The following is an 18,119-nucleotide window of genomic DNA, read 5'->3' as shown; positions in this document are numbered from 1 at the left end:
AATAAAAAATTCTTAATATGGAGGAAAAGATTTTTCACCAAAGGGATATTTTTCCTTAAAAACTTGCAAAATTGATCTTTAAATTAAGTTTTCTAATCATTGCCTCGAATCTTTAAAATGAGAACAAACATTTTTTCAATGTACAAGTCCGACCGGAGTGCGCCGCAAACGAAGGAACGGCGCCACTTTTAAATAAATAAAAGAATAATATTGAATCAAATTCACCTCTCGCCTATCAAATATTGTACAATGCAAGACACTGTTGCTACCCGTGTTGTAAAATAGTTCCGAAGCATAGGTACTTGCGAAAGCTGACTTTGTGAGGTATCCTGCCATGTTAAAACTTCTCTGCCAAGTGGTGTTGTTACTTACGCCGTTCGGACTCGGCATAAACAAGGAAGCCCCTTATCATTGAGCTTAAACTTTAGTCGAACTGCACTCATTGATACGAGAGAAGTATCCCCAGTTCTTTAATGGAATTTTCACCACGCACCAAGAATCAAGAGAAAATGCGATGAAATTGCATATTTTATTTGTTGGATCTTATTTTATTGTTATTATTTTAGGGCACTACATTTAGTAAATATGTATACTCGTATTATTTTTCCTTATCAATTGTACTATATACATAAAACACAATCTGGCAATGCTGTCAAGACATATTTTACTTTATTACAATTTTCTTTCCCGAATATCACTAAAACGCCTCTATTATTAATAAGCAATTGCGCACTTAGTTTTTCGTTTTTGGTTTGTGCATTGTGCTATTATGAATATGTATTCAATTTCAACTACGACATTTAAATTCGGATACATATGGATCTTTTAATTGGAAACATCAAGATGAGAACAGCTATATACTACTGGTATGTTATTTATTGCTCCCTTAGCATTTGTGATTCTTTGCGTGCCTTAAAACCTCGAAATCCTGCTTGAATTTTGGTAGCTGCTTCCGTGGTCTTCTTCTGTTTCTTCCTGACCAGGAAACCTCGAACACTTGCTTGAATCTTTGTAGCGCATCGGTCTTCCACACTTTCGGCTTCCCTAGTCATCCTATTATCGCAAATTTTAGTTGATGCTGAGGTTATTCCAGATTCAATGGAACTCTGCGGATGTGACATTGTTGGTCGATCGCGCCACTGTCGCCGATGTACCGTGTTTTGTGAATTTCGACTTTTTTTCTCGCAGCTCAGCTGTTTTCGCACTCTGTATCCTCGAAACCCTGCTTGAATTCTTATAGCTGCACTTTCTTCTGAATGAAATGACAAATCTGAATTGGGAGAACTCGGATGGATATGCATTTCTTCACGTAAATAGTTCTAGGTTTATCTCTTGCCTTAGTTGCGTTAAATGGACGTCTGCGTTACGGTAGTGCAAAGATTTTCTCGTAGCCTTTCATTGAAAGAGCAAATAACTCAAAACATTTTTGTTGATTTATTGTCCGCTGTTTTTTCTCTGGTCTTCATCCACACGGGTCTGAAGAGAAAATAATACTGAATATAGACTATTTCATATGCTGTGAACTATGCCCAAAGAACAAAATTGAAAAAGACATACACACATGTCTGCATTAATACAAATTCTGTTTCAAATGAGAGAAAAGTATGCAGTTGGGTAGGTCGTTCTAAAGTTAACAATTTCTTTCCCCATCTAAATAATATTTCTATACATATGGCTGCTGTATTATAGATTATTTTACGTGCAATGAATTAGGCCCAAATAGCAAAAACACAAATCCATTAAAACATGACTATGGGAATTTTTGTCTGCATCAGTTTGTAGATGATATCAATTGAGGTGGGTCGTAGTGCATTAAATCTTCTTACACCAGGTACATATTCGATGACAGCGTTCATTGTAGGTATATCTAAACCTGATCTAGCTTTAAATAAAATTTATGCATCTCTTACAAAAATTGGAGCACTACGGACATAGCTTTACTAGAGCAGATTGAAAGCTCTACCTTTTGAACGGTGATTGAGGATGCCCCCACTAGGATTAGGAGGAGGTGTACCAGCTCGCCATACATTTCCATTACATCACCTGATCTCCTGAGTAACGTAACCTGGCAAGTCGTCATTTCTTTGGGATCAGACCACCTTCTCATAATTCTCACCATCGACCGGCCACCGACTTCATAATCTCTGAACGCCGAAAGTTAACCAATCCAAAAGAAGGACGATTGGGTCGGCTCCAAATGGTACGCCAATCGTTGCAGGCGGTGGTACTCGCAGACGAGCGTGATGGGATTCGTGACACGGGCCCCACCAACCCCAGCGGTGTTTGTGGGGCCCGGGCTGCATTTATAAAATAACAGGGTAGTCAACGAACATAAGCGGAATTTGTGACTGGAATACTCGGAGCAATGTAGCTTAGGTACCTGTTTAGGCAAGTTGTGGTCTACTGTTAAGTCACTCTCAAACACAGGTAGACGGGACGACAGGACCTCGGCCACTTTTGGCGACGTAACCGTAACTGATCCGAAGAGGTGCACAAGGTTGTTCACCCGTCAATTTATTGTGCATCCCGAAAGTGAAAGGGCACGGAGGGGAGTCATTCGTCGTATCCTTGTTCTCCGAGCCAAAGAGCAGCCATCACAATTAACTGTGGACGAAGTTACGAATGTCATCCGTGGCGCCAAGTCATCCAAGGCGTTGGGCCCCGACGGAATCTCTACTCTGATGCTGAAGAATCTGGTTCAACTTACGACCGTCCTGACCTGTCTTTGAACACTCTTATAGTACCCGATGTCTGGAAGATGGGCAGAGTGATCCCGCTACTGAAGCCTAGAAAGGACCCGAATATTGGGGGAGTCGTACAGATCCATCACCCTACTCTCCACCCAGTAGCCAAGACGCTTGAGGAACTACTCCTCCCGAGCATCGTCGGAGATTTTCCATTCGCCCAGGAGCTGATGCTGGATTTCGAAGACTGCATAGCACAACAACTGCCCTGCATGGCATCACCGCACACATTTGCCATGGCTTCAATCAGCCCAGGCCATGTGATAGGACGGTCCTCGTGGCACTCGAGCTATCGAGGGCATTCGAAACGGTCAGCCATGCCAAACTCGCCATACGTCCCTCCAGACAGGCATAAAACTAAATTTTACCGAATGAACATGGTATTGACTTATAAAAATCTTTTCAACAAAGGTGTTAATTGCTTTAATTATTTTTGACATAACAATTTGATATTTTTTGTTCCACGGCAAGTGATTGGTAAAGAAGGTATGGTTAGGTTTATGTGGCAGTCTGCCATCAAACTCACTTAGACGTTTTCGTCTATTATGATACCACAGGAACAGAAGAAGGAAGATGCTTTCTTCCTACCGTTGAACCATCTAGATCGCTTTAAAAAGCCCAATAACTTGCGAATGTTCACATCCGCTAAATTAGACAGGTTCTCAAAGAAATGAGAACCTAAAGTGGAAATCCTTCTAACTGCTAGCGCGGGACACACACACAGAAGGTGTTCTATAGTCTCTTTATCCTCACAGCTTCCGCAAAAGTCGGTGCTGGCAACCTTCAGTCTGTCAGCATGTTTTTCGATTAGACAGTGGCCTGTCATGACGGACACAATGACCGAGACGTCTGTTCTAGCCAATGACAGCAAAGCAGTAGACCTCTTCAAGTCTAAATGAGACCACATAGTTTTGGAATGCTCACAGCCTCCTCTTTGTGACCATCTATAGTTTGTTGCCCTTCGGGCTTGATCCTGAAAACTTAGCTTACAAGTCGATAGAGGCATACCAACAAATTCCAGTGCCCCTGGAGTGCGTAAGGTAGTTCCTAGTCTCGCAAGCTCATCTGCTTTAGTATTCCTTGAGATATCTTTGTGGCCCGGTACCCAGAATAGGTGAATTTTGAACTGTTCAGCCATCTCGTTGAGAGATCTGCGAGAGTCGATTTTTGTGTTCAGAAATACGTTCTCCAGGGATTTAATGGCTGCTTGGCCGTCCGAGAAGATATTTATGCCAATCGTCATAATGACATTATATCTTTGCCATTCCACCACTTCCTTAATTGCATGGATCTCTGCTTGATACACACTGCAGTGGTTGGGTAACCTCTTTGATATGACCAGTTCTAGATAGAGTACACTCCAAAGCCCTGGTCGTTTAGTTTGGAACCATCCGTATAGAAGTCTATGTAACTTCTGTTACGAGGGATATCGTACTTCCAATCGGATCTATCAGGAATAGTGGTACAGTAATTTTTATCAAAAAGCGGCTCAGGTAGGGTGTAATCCACACTGTATCAAGGATAACACACTGTCCGTAGCCGCCAAATGACCAATGAGAAAGCTAAAACATATTTTTAATTGTACGAATTACATTGTTAATTAGTAGTATAAATTGTGTATTGACCAATATTATACTGTGCTCCTTTTCCCACATATGTAACGCAAAAAGAAGTGCGAATGATTTGTATGGCATGGCTATACAAAAAAATTCAAGAAAATTAGAAGCGTGGTTTTTATCTTAACATAAAATATAATTTTTTTATTATAATTTTAAAGTTAAACAAATTTATGTAAAAAATGTTGCGTTGAAATAGTGTAATGCACAAAAATCCCGGACATAGAGAACAAAGAGAATGGATAAATTCCAAATGCAACAAATTGGAGGACATTGTAGAATGTAAACATTATATTATCTTATCTTTGTATTTCACTAGCTGAGTTTCCTTGGAATATTTATTTTCGACAATTAAAGATCTTTTAGTGAAATTCCATGCTAATTTGACTAACAGTTTGACAATATAAGGTCCTTTATCTGAATCCCATATGATCTTTATTGGTCTACGAATTTTAGTTCGGATGTAAGGTGTACTCCATTCTTAAAATACTTCATTTCAGCCCGATAATCGCTTGATGCCTGATTTAGTGGTGTTTTCGGGTGAGAGGTGGTCTCCCAGATACTTGGCCCCGAAAAAATATCAGCATCGTGCTCTTCTCTCAAATACCATTTATTTAAACCCCATATTGCTATTGGCTTAAGAGGAGTTTACAGGATGAGGCGTCCCCCAAACACATGGCCCCAAAATAGGTTATCAAATTCGTTTTATAATCTCAAATTTGAGCCACATATTGGCATGGTCGAAAAATTTATTCCCTTTGGGGGTATTTTGGGAAAGGGATAGACCCCAGAAAATTGGTCCCGAAAATGGGTATCAATTCTTGCTCTACCCCCCAATACCTTTCATTAAAGCTCCACATTGAAATTGTCGGTAAATATGCCCGATTAAAGGGTTTTTTGGGGATTGGGGTGGTCCCCCAAACACTAAGCCCGGAAAATATATCAGCTACATGCTCTATTCTCATATACCATTTATATGAACCCCATATTGCCATTGCCCTCAAAATTGGATATCAAATTCGTTTTCTATTCTCATTTAAACTCCTTATTGCAAAAGTCAGCAAATATGTCCGATTTGGGGTGTTGGCCCTAAAAACTATGAATATTTAGTTCCACTCTCTTTAAGACCCAAATTGTCTTGGTGAGCAAATACGTCCAACGTGGTCTACTCCCACATACCTTTAATTTGAGCCCCATATTTCCATTGTCGGCAAACATGACCGGCTTGGGGGGTGTTTTGGGGGATGGGCGGCCACTCAATGAGTTGGCCTTGAAAATATATATCAGATTTGTGTTTCGCTTTAAAAACCCTCTTATTTGAGCCTCATATTGCAATAGTCAGAAAATTCTTACTATTTGGGTGGTGGTGTTGTGGTCCCCACCCTTGGTCGGACAATTGGGTATCAGATACGTTTTCTTATCCTAAATACCTTTCATTTGAGTCCCATATTGTCGTGATTGGTCTAAATATATGTTTGGCAGGTTTTAGGGTGGGGCAGCCCCCCAAGGTACTCCATCCGAAATTTGGATACCAAATTTTTATTTTTAGGGTACTATATGAGAGCACACAAAATTTCGCTTAAATCGCAACACCCATCTCCAAGATCTGGCGTTTCTGAAAATTGGGGTAAGGGGAAGGGTCCGCCCCCCCTTCAGATATCAAACAAGTAAAAGCGTGCTAAGTTCGGCCGGGCCGAATCTTATATACCCTCCACCATGGATCGCATTTGTCGAGTTCTTTTCCCGGCATCCCTTCTTAGGCAAAACAGGACATAAGAAAAGATTTGCTCTGCTATTAGAGCGATATCAAGATATGGTCCGGTTTGGGCCACAATTAAATTATATGTTGGAGACCTGTGTAAAATGTCTGCCAATTCGAATAAGAAATGCGCCCTTTGGGGGCTCAAGAAGTAAAATAGAGAGATCGATTTATATGGGATCTGTATCGGGCTATAGACCGATGCAGACCATAATAAATACGTATGTTGAGGGTCATGAGAGAATCCGTCGTACAAAATTTCAGGCAAATCGGATAAGAATTGCGCCCTATAGAGGTTCAAGATGTCAAGACCCAAGATCGGTTTATATGACAGCTATATCAGGTTATGAACCAATTTGAACCATTCTTGGCACAGTTGTTGCATGTCATAACAAAACACGTCGTGCCAAAATTCATTCAAATCGGATAAAAATTGCGCCCTCTAGAGGCTCAAGAAGTCAAGACCCAAGATCGGTTTATACAACAGCTATAACAGTTTATGGACCGATTTGAACCATACTTGGCACAGTTGTTGCATATCACAACAAAACACGTCGTGCCAAAATTCATTCAAATCGGATAAAAATTGCGCCCTCTAGAGGCTCAAGAAGTCAAGACCCAAGATCGGTTTATATGACAGCTATATCAAATCATGGACCGATATGGCCCATTTACAATACCAACCGACCTGCACTAATAAGAAGTATTTGTGCAAAATTTCAAGCGGCTAGCTTTACTCCTTCGGAAGTTAGCGTGCTTTCGACAGACAGACGGACGGACATGGCTAGATCGACATAAAATGTCACGACGATCAAGAATATATATACTTTATGGGGTCTCAGACGAATATTTCGAGTAGTTACAAACAGAATGACAAAATTAGAAGCCTCAGAAAAAAAAATATAAAAAATTGTAACCAATTTATATCATGTTTTATTCGCATTTTAATCCAATGCAATAAAAAGTTTTTTTATTTATGTGAAAAATATCAATTATTTATTTTTATTAAAACAGTAAAAATGTTATTTAAAAGAAATTGCAAATTTCAAATGAATGGTTTATTGAATTAATAACCACTTAAATTGAATTTTTGAGCTTATCATAAATTCAAATTGCAAAATTGTTAATCAATAATATTTATTTCTTCATAGGTCCGATTTCAGCAAATTTTATAATTTAATGTACATGCAATTTCTTAATTGAACATAGTTTTTCATTTTTCTGTGCAGTTCTCACGTGGACCACCTCCATCAGGAGACAAAGATCCTACCCGTGCGAAGACATAACTATATGCTGTCTAAGCAATACCTTCTGGGCTGTTATCGCAGAGACCTATACCTAGAGAATACCTATCATCATCTTGTGGTATAGGTATTTACCGCACATAAGCCTTAAGGTAGATCTACATGATCTTATGCGTAAGGGTAGCGCTACAAGAGAGAACCTCTTAATCAAGCGGCTAATCATGCGGGCCTAAACAACATTCATGAAGACACTGTAGTAGATGCGGTGAATAGCCACCGGGAGAAAAAAAGAACGACCACCTCCCATTACACCTGAGGAAATTGACCTCCCCCGGAAAACCAGAGTAGTTCTGGCTCAATTACGATCCGGCTGATGCTGCCGCCTTAATTCCTACAGAGCAAGGATTGATGCCAACACGCAGGATGTATGTCCCGATAGTGACCAAGGACAGCACGACACAAGTCACCTGTTTGACTGCCCAGCAAGACCCACTCGTCCCAAACCCAGACCCCTCTGGACACACCCCATCTTAGCCGCAGAGCTCCAGCATCTGAACACTAAATAGACACCAGCAGAGGAAAGACAGAACACATCATATTGCTACAATAACAACAACAAAAAAAATTATTTTCCAGCTATACCCTCACTAAACACACCAAAAGAATAATCTATAATCTCGTGTAGCAAATCGTCTGTTGCTGTAAACAAAGCATTTTTGGCTTTAAAAAAGTTTTGATTTTTTTGGTGAAAAATTCCACTTTTATCGCAGACGAAGTTCGTTAAAGTTGTGCCATAAACGAATTGACTTTAACATCAAAATATGGCAAAGTCACGACTAACAATGGTGGCGGAAAATATTACACAGTTATAATACATTAGCTCTTCCCCAATTAAACAAATTTTTTTGTTGCAAAGATACCCCAGATATTTTATTTTTTTGCGTGCATATATATTTTTCTTTAATTTCACCAGTGAATTTAGTGCATCACTAGCACTGTGTGCCTTGAACTTGCCTTACACAGCTGTTGAAAATTTGACCTTTTTATACCCTGCACCATAGGATGGGGGTATACTAATTTCGTCATTCTGTTTCTAACTACCCGAAATATTCGTCTGAGACCCCATAAAGTATATATATTCTTGATCGTCGCGACATTATATGTCGATCTAGCCATGTCCGTCCGTCTGTCTGTCGTTGACTTTAGGTTTTAATCTTTCACACAGTACGCTCAAGAGTATTTTGTATGCCATGGGGAGGAGACTTATTCGTCTTTAGTTGGCACATTCCATCTTGTCTCCTTTCTTGTGTACGGGACATAGTATGTTGAGGTTCCAATCATCGGGTATGAGTTCTTTTAGCCAGATTGCGCAGATAAGCTGATGCATACGCCTTATCAGCGAGGCGAGTCGTCTCCGGTCTTAAATAGTTGAGCGGGTAACCCGTCGGCTCCTGCTGCCTTTTTGTTCTTTAGTCGGGTCACTGCTACTTGGACCTCATTCTGACTAAGAGTTAAACATTCTATATCATCATCAGGGATTGGTTCTGCGGTATCCTCTTCGCCGCCAACGTCGGATACTAGCAGTTGGGCAAAATGTTCTTTCCATATCCTCAGCATGTTATCGTGTCAGTTACCATATTTCCTTCTTTGTCTCTGCCTGCACCAAGGCCATCTGTTTAATGTTTATGTATTTCTTTGGTAGAATTTCCGGACTTCATTCTGACTCTTGTACATCTCATTTCGCTCATACTCACGTCTTTCCATTTCCTTTTTAAACCCACCACCGAAGGATGGGGGTATATTCATTTTGTCATTCCGTTTGCAACACATCGAAATATCCACTTCTGATCTAGACAGGTCCGTCCGTCTGTCCGTCTGTCTGTTGAAGTCACGCTACTGTCTTTAAAAATAGAGATAATGAGCTGAAACTTTGCACAGATTCTTTTTTTGTCCATAAGCAGGTTAAGTTCGAAGACCCGCCGATTTAGGGTCTTAGGCCCATAAAAGCCACATTTATTATCCGATTTTGCTGAAATTTGGGACAGTGAGTTGTGTAAGCCCTCCGACATCCTTCGTCAAATTGGCCCAGATCGGTACAGATTTGGATATAGCTGCCCTATAGACCAATCCTCCGATTTAGGGTCTTAGGCCGATATTTTATTTATTATCCGATTTTGCTGAAATTTGAGGCAGTAAGTTGTATTAGGCCCTTCGACATCCTTCCTTAATTTCGCCCAGATCGAGGGTCTTAGGCTCATAAAAGCCACATTTATTATCCCATTTTGGTGAAATTTGGGACAGTGAGTTGCGTTAGGCCCTTCGACATCCTTCGTCAATTTGGCTCAGATCGGTCTAGATTTGGATATAGCTGCCATATAGACCGATCCTCCGATTTAGAGTCTTAGGCCTATAAAAGCCACATTTATTGTCCGATTTTGCTGAAATTTGGGACAGTGAATTGTATTAAGCCCTTTGACATCTCTTTTCAATTCGGCCCTGATCGGTACAGATTTGGATATAGCTGCCATATATACCGATTTCTCGATATAAGATTTTGGGCCAAAAAATGGCACATTTATTGTCCGACGTCGCCGAAATTTGGGACGGTGGGTCAAGTTAAGCCCCTTGACATACTTCTGCAAAATGGCACAGATCGGTCCAGATTTGGATATAGCTGCCATATAGACCGATCTCTCGGTTTTAGGTTTTGGGGCCATAAAAAGCTCATTTATTGTCCGATGTCACCGCAATTTGGGAAAGTGCTTTGTGTTAGGCTCTTCGACATTTCTCTGCAACTTGGCCCAAATCGGTTCAAATTGGCCATATAGACCGATATCCCGATTTAAAGTCTTGGCCCCATAAAAGGCACATTTAAAATCCGATATGACTGAAATTTGACAGAGTGACTTATGTTAGGCTTGTCGACAGCCGTGTTGAATATAGTTAAGATCGGTTTATTTTTAGATATAGGTATTGTACTTATTAGTATTTGGTCCAAATCGATGTATATATCGATATAACTATTGGACATAAGGTATGCAATTTTCACCTGATTTTGATGAAAGGTGGTTTACATATATATACCCGAAGTGATGGGTATTCAAAGTTCAGCCCGGCCGAACTTAACGCCTTTTACTTGTTCTTTCTGCGGAATAGACGTTTCTCCTTTCTCCCGATACCTCTCCTTCATCTGGCGCGTTGCTACTGATTGCAGGGTTTCTCTATATGCCGCATTCTTGGCTTAATGTAGCATCTCGACACTCTTTGTCGTACCATGGGTTTCTTGGAGGAGGCTTCCGGTACCCAAGTACGGATTTCGCGGCATTTTCCATGGAGTGGGCATCTCCATCTCCCAGAACGATTTTAATATCATGGGCGGGGCAGCGGTCATATTTTCTCTCTAGGCGCTCGTAAAAAATATCCTTGATCTGCTCGTCTTTGTCTTCCGTCGGGGCATGGGCACAAATAAGGCTGATGTTGAAGATTGCGGATTGTGGCTAGCCTCTCATCTACCGGAGTAAAGCTGGAGACAAGGTGTTTCAGTCTCCGACTAACCAAAAATCCACAACCAAATTCATGCCTCGTGTTATGGCAGCTATTGTATAGTTCGTCACCGTTTGGTGTTGTAGTGGCGCCATTCCCAGTCCATCGCACTTCCTGTAAGGCGGTACCTCTCTTATACATCCGCCAGCGCGTATACTGCACCTTCTCTATCAAGAGTGCGGACATTCCAGGTGCAGATCCGCAAATCATGGTCCTTTTTTCGTTTGCGTGGGTCGTCAACGTTGGGGGGTCCGTTTTTACTATTCCATTGTTTCTCATAGTAGTTCTCAGTTTTCCGGGGGCGGGTTACTGGCCCAGCGCCCCAACCGCATGGGTTTTGTGGGATTGCACACGTATCCCTCGTTGTGGCGAGCCGCTTGCTCCAAGGTCCGACGCTCGCCGCCAGCCGCCCCTAACCTGGGAACAGACGCTGATGTTGGCCATTGGTTATTTGAAGGCGCCAATAACTCGCCTTGTCATCTCGAGTATCATTGGCACTCAGTATTTAATTAAGAGCCAGTGCCACTTGACTCCTCATTGAGACTCTCCTCTCGAAAATCGCTGACTGCCCGCGGCTGCATTTGCAGCTACTCCGCATAAAAACGGAGCTTTCCACCATCCGCAACCTGTGGACGCCCGGTAGCTTTTAGCTAAGCTTCCCGTGATAACGATGGACACCACACAAGACGGAGCTCAAAGTTCCAGCCTGTGTGGTGCTCATAGTTATCCCGTATCGGTCGGGCATTTAATTACATTTGCAATTAATTGAAGCGAAATTTACACTGGCCCAGCGACTATTTTGCTCATAGAACTCAGTACAACTTCTACGGAATGAGTTCACATTTTCTTCGTCGCCATTTTTCGAAATGATTTTGACAGTGGTTCAGGCGAAAATTCGAAGTCAGCACTAGGCTTAGGCACGAGTTTTTTAAGCGTCGGATAAGCTAGCATGTGATGCGAATTTATACTATAGCAAAATCACATGCTTATAATTTTTGCTATTTGTTTTATGGACATATTTGGATATTGAAGGTAAAGGTAATGTGTTATGATCAGACGATTAGACTCAAAACTTAAAAATTATACAAATAGAGACAAAATAACACAATATGTAATGTCGACTTACAATGTTTTATTAAAAGTTGGCGATAACAAAGGCGACGCCTAGGAAACCATCAAAAGAAACACCTATGCATGGGACAGTTTATGTTGTTTAATACAATCCCCATTGATTTCTAGGAAGTCAAATAACTTCACGACATCGTGGGAAACAACTTCAATACTTCAAAACTTCAGCTGTGCAAATAATAAATTTCTATCAAAATAACTCCGAAATTGATGGGAGAAATGTCAACACATGCTAACTTGCCTTAAAAAATAATGATTTTGTTTTAGCGGGGACTTTTGTAATCTGTGTTTTATCTGCAGTAATTTTTATCAAAACAAGATATTGGAAGGGCTTTAAACTAAAAAATAATTGATTTTGCACCTTTTCTAATACATATTCGAAAGGAATGAAAAAGGGAATTGTCCACCCGGTTTTGCTTTCCACTGTATGTAGGTACAGTTAAACCCCGATTATCTGAGCCTCTATTAAACGGTTACCCCTGTTAACCGGCATGCTGTGCTTTTGGTTTTGTACCCCTATTATCCGTGCACCACCCACATTTTTATACCCTCCTTCATAGGATGTATACACCCATTTCGTCATTCTGGTTGTAACCCTAGAAAGTATATATATTCTTGATCGTCATAACATTTTAAGTCGATCTAGCCTTGTCCGCCCGTCCGTCCGTCTGTCTGTCGAAAGCAGGCTAACTTTCGAAAGAGTAAAGCCAAATCGGGCCATGTTTTGATATAGCAGCCATATAAACCAAAATTTTGCACATGGTGTTTTGTTATGAATTCCAACAACTGTGTTAAGTATGGTGCAAATCGGTACATAACCTAATATAGCTGCCATATAGACCGATCTGAGATATTGACTTCTTGAGCCTCTTGAGGGCGAATTCTAATCCGATTTGGCAGAAGTTTTGTACAATGTCTTCTCCCATGCGTGTTCAATATGGTCTGAATCGATCTATAGCTTGATACAGCTCCGATCTCCCGATTTTGCTTCTTGAGCCCCTACAAGACTCATTCTTATCCGAATGCACCGAAATATTACACAATGACTTCTACAATATTCAGCATTCAATTCATTTATGACCCGAATTGCACTATATAGCTCGAATAGCATAACAGTTCTTATTCATTATTTTTTGTTTGCCTAAAAAGAGATACCACGCAAAGAACTGTATAAACGCGGTGGAGGGTATCTAAGATTCGGCCCGGCCGAATTTAGCACGCTCTTACTTGTTTGATGTAAAATTCTGGGATTCCCTTTTTATACCCTCTACGCTTTTAACACCTAGCACGGTCTTACTTGTTTATTTTGAGTTCAAGTTGAGTGTCATTAAGCCATATGTTACATTAAGTCTATAATTGAAAGTTAACCGGTTAAGGTGTTTGTTCGAAATAGGCTCCAACTACAAAAAATAGAACGTAACGTTCGAATGTGTTCTTTCAATACAGGAAAAATTAGAACTGATTTAAATTCACAGTAAATACAAATCTCCGTTGGTTTGTTATCAGAAAAAAATTACGTAGGCAAACTAACTTTACGGGATTTAATACAAAAGAAGAAATAATATTTGCTTTGATAAGGAGTGCACAGTCCCTTTGCTTCTATTGTAGATATACAATATGTAAACAGTGATATCTGATTCCACATGCTTAGTTCAGCCTATTGTTCAAGGCATAATCCAAAACTTCCACCACCGTAAATGAATTATCCAAAAACTTTTGGTTTCAGACAGCAGACACTATTTCGCCAAATCATTGAATATCAAGACTTTATAGACAGCTGATATATCTTGGGACAATGTAATAACACAAGTTAACCATAATGTTTGGAACAACCTGCTGCCCCCAACAACGAAAAGGGGAATAATGCTGTTGTTATATAGTCAAACATTTCAATAACGCCTGTATGTTCAATTAATGACCTCTTAAACTAGATGGAGGTCGATGGTGATGTCACATCCTGCGCTATTGTATCTGATGGCATAATACATATGACTAAGAAAAACAAAAAATACGAGACTAATGGGGATTCTGAAGAATCAGACGAAGGAAAATCAAAACATGCTAAGTTCGGCCTGGCCGAATCTTATTACACTCCACCATGGATCGCGAGAGTTCTTTCCCGGTATCTCTTTTTAGATAAACAAAGGATACAAGAAAATAATTTATTGGGTTGCCCAAAAAGTAATTGCGGATTTTTCATATAGTCGGCTTTGACAAATTTTTTCACAGCTTGTGACTCTGTAATTGCATTCTTTCTTCTGTCAGTTATCAGCTGTTACTTTTAGCTTGCTTTAGAAAAAAAGTGTAAAAAAGTATATATGATTAAAGTTCATTCTAAGCTTTATTAAAAATGCATTTACTTTCTTTTAAAAAATCCACAATTACTTTTTAAGCAACCCAATATATACAATACTATTGGAAATATATCAAGTAATGGTCCGATTTGGACCATAATTGAACTGAATGTTGTATTTGTATAAAATTTCCGCTAATTCGAATAAAAACAGCGCCCTTTAGAGGCAGATGGGTTTATATGACAGCTTTATCAGATTATAAACCGCAATTACTTTTTGGGCAACCCAATATATACTTTTTGGGATCTTAGATGAATATTTAGAGGAGTTGCAAACGGAATAACGAAATAAGTATACCCCCATCCTATAGTGGAGGGTATAAAAACCAAAAATCACCCATTAGTTAAGCAAGAAAGCCATATAGTGTTCTATATGAATGACTTGAAAACAATAGTAGTCCATAAATTGCAGAATAGGATGTAATGCAGGTATATAGCAAACAAACTAACAAAAACAAGTAAAGGGTGATTTTTTTGAGGTTAGGATTTTCATGCATTAGTATTTGACAGATCACGTGGGATTTCAGACATGGTGTCAAAGAGAAAGATGCTCAGTATGCTTTGACATTTCATCATGAATAGACTTACTAACGAGCAACGCTTGCAAATCATTGAATTTTATTACCAAAATCAGTGTTCGGTTCGAAATGTGTTCATTCACCGTAACGTTGCGTCCAACAGCATCTTTGAAAAAATACGGTCCAATGATTCCACCAGCGTACAAACCACACCAAACAGTGCATTTTTCGGGATGCATGGGCAGTTCTTGAACGGCTTCTGGTTGCTCTTCACTCCAAATGCGGCAATTTTGCTTATTTACGTAGCCATTCAACCAGAAATGAGCCTCATCGCTGAACAAAATTTGTCAAAATTTGAACACATTTCGAACCGAACACTGATTTTGGTAATAAAATTCAATGATTTGCAAGCGTTGCTCGTTAGTAAGTCTATTCATGATGAAATGTCAAAGCATACTGAGCATCTTTCTCTTTGACACCATGTCTGAAATCCCACGTGATCTGTCAAATACTAATGCATGAAAATCCTAACCTCAAAAAAATCACCCTTTATAAGCGTGCTAAGTTCGGCCGGGCCGAATCTTATATACCCTCCACCATGGATCGCATTTGTCGAGTTCTTTTCCCGGCATCTCTTCTTAGGCAAAAAAGGATATAAGAAAAGAGTTGATCTGCTATTAAAACGATATCAAGATATGTTCCGGTTCGGACCACAATTAAATTATATGTTGGAGACCTGTGTAAAAAGTCAGCCAATTCGTATGAGAATTGCGAACATTGGAACTCACGAAGTAAAATAGAGAGAACGATTTATATGGGATCTGTATCGGGCTATAGACCGATTCAGACCATAATAAACATGTTTGTTGATGGTCATGAGAGGATCCGTCGTACAAAATTTCAGGCATATCGGATAATAATTGCGACCTCTAGGGGTCAAGAAGTCAAGATCCCAGATCGGTTTATATGGCAGCTATATCAGGTTATGAACCGATTTAAAACTTATTTGACACAGTTGTTGAAAGTAAAAATAAAATACGTCATGCAAAATTTCAGCCAAATCGGATAGGAATTGCGCCCTCTAGAAGCTCAAGAAGTCAAATCCCCAGATCTGTTTATATGACAGCTATATCAGGTTATAGACCGATTTGAACCACACTTGGCACAGTTGTTTGATATCATATCGAAATACTTCGTGCAAAAATTCATTCAAATCGGATAAGAATTGTGCCCTCTAGAGGCTCAAGAAGTCAAGACCCAAGATCGGTTTATATGGCAGCTATATCAGGTTATGGACCGATTTAAACCATACTTGGCAGAGATGTTGGCTATCATAACAAAACACGTCCAATCGGATAAGAATTGCGCACTCTAGAGGCTCGAGGAGTCAAGACCCAAGATCGGTTTATATGGCAGCTATATCAGGTTATGGACCGATTTGAACTATACTTGGCACAGTTGTTGGGTATCATAGCAAAACACGTCGTGCAAAATTCCATTCCAATCGGATAAGAACTGCGCCCTCTAGAGGCTCAAGAAGTCAAGACCCAAGATCGGTTTATATGGCAGCTATATCAGGTTATGGACCGATTTGAATCATACTTGGCACAGTTGTTGGATATCATAGCAAAACACGTCGTGCAAAATTTCATTCTAATCGGATAAGAATTGCGCACTCAAGACCCAAGATCGGTTTATATGGCAGCTATATCAAAACATGGACCGATATGGCCCATTTACAATACTAACCGACCTACACTAATAAGAAGTATTTGTGCAAAATTTCAAGCGGCTAGCTTTACTCCTTCGGAAGTTAGCATGCTTTCGACAGACAGACGGACGGGCGGACGGACAGACGGACGGGCGGACGGACAGACGGGCGGACATGGCTAGATGGACATAAAATGTCGCGACGATCAAGAATATATATACTTTATGGGGTCTCAGACGAATATTTCGAGTAGTTACAAACAGAATGACGAAATTAGTATACCCCCCATCTTATGGTGGAGGGTATAACAATTATTGTAAGAATACAACCGCAAAAATAAATAACTTTACAGAAGTACTTTAAATTCTTTTGTATGTATTTCATATATCGTCATATATAAGATTTTAATCTTTTAATGCCTGGTATCAGTAAACAAACATACAAGAAGCTTTCTATATGCCAATTTATATTAAAATCATAGAAACTCTGTGTGGTACTGCCAGAAATCAATAAAAACACATCAATAATAAAACTTATTAAAAAACCTTTATTAACCGTGTTTTCGATTTTCCAGCTCGGTCCCAAGCGAGCCGGATAATCGACGCTCAACCGTATTAGGAAAAATTCACTTTTAAGAGATTTTTGAGAACAGGCTGCCTATGGTTCATGTGTTTGGATTATCTAGCAAGTTATGTTCTATTGGTGTCATTAGAGCTTGAAAACCCTAGTTTTGGAGATATTCGACTTACACATATTTGCCAGCAGAAAAACAAGTTTGAAATCAGGCCACAACAGAACACAAATTTGTTGGTCAACTTGTCCAACATTGCACTCTGCAATAGGCCACCGATCCCTAAATATATCACCCCAGAGGCTAGTGTAGGATATTAAAGACTTAGAGATTTGTTACATTTCACAACCAAATATTTTTCGTTAGAGTCGCAGAAATTTTAAAGTTATTTTCGTGTAACAGTTAAGTTTTGCTGAGTTTGCCATTTTTAACTCACATTTTTCTTTTTAGCGCAAGTTAGCTTTAGTTCGCATTTGATTTTAGTTGGTTAATTGTTATTCTTATGTCATGAAAAAACTATTTTTATTTAATTTAGAAAAAATTAAGCATTTAACTTGGGCTCGTCCGGGATTTGAACCCGGGACCTCCCGCACCCTAAGCGGAAATCATACCCCTAGACCAACGAGCCGGTTGGCCACTTTGTTGCGTAGAAGCATATTTGAGCTTACGTCAATAAAAGTTTGTGTTTTCAGTGTTGAATGGATATAGAAAAGCACACACAACACATCAAAGCGAAAAGCTATCTTTTCATGTTCATTGCCCATGCTTTTAAACGACACAACGTGAACAACAAAAATGTACAATAGAAAACGAAGCCAAAAGCACATTGGTTGTCAAATGTCGTTATTAAATTTACGCCATGTTGTAGGTAATTTTGTACTAATCAGAAAATCAAAAAAAGATGTTATAAATGAACAAACTGACTGACCAAG

At 39.7% G+C, this 18,119-nt stretch overlaps 1 protein-coding gene and 1 non-coding gene across 2 annotated transcripts; both read right to left on the bottom strand.

Annotated features, from left to right (window-relative positions):
• Positions 1-520: 520 nt before the first annotated feature.
• Positions 521-1,499, bottom strand: LOC106085823 (abnormal spindle-like microcephaly-associated protein homolog). The gene has a single exon (XM_013250247.2). It carries the CDS (start codon positions 1,299-1,301, stop codon positions 876-878), a length of 426 nt encoding a protein of 141 aa, XP_013105701.1. The 5' UTR covers positions 1,302-1,499; the 3' UTR covers positions 521-875.
• Positions 1,500-17,743: 16,244 nt separating this feature from the next.
• On the bottom strand, positions 17,744-17,815 carry Trnap-agg (transfer RNA proline (anticodon AGG)). The gene has a single exon. It is a non-coding gene; the product is annotated as a tRNA-Pro (tRNA).
• Positions 17,816-18,119: the final 304 nt, after the last annotated feature.

This window comes from Stomoxys calcitrans, chromosome 3, assembly GCF_963082655.1.
Source record: "Stomoxys calcitrans chromosome 3, idStoCalc2.1, whole genome shotgun sequence".
Lineage (NCBI taxonomy): Eukaryota > Metazoa > Arthropoda > Insecta > Diptera > Muscidae > Stomoxys > Stomoxys calcitrans.
Note: the sequence above shows the minus strand (reverse complement) of the source record. Positions and strands in the feature narration are given on the sequence as shown.

Coding starts and splice junctions, on each gene's coding strand:
- LOC106085823 (XM_013250247.2), bottom strand. CDS start 1,301: ATGCATATCCATCCGAGTTCTCCCAATTCAGATTTGTCATTTCATTCA.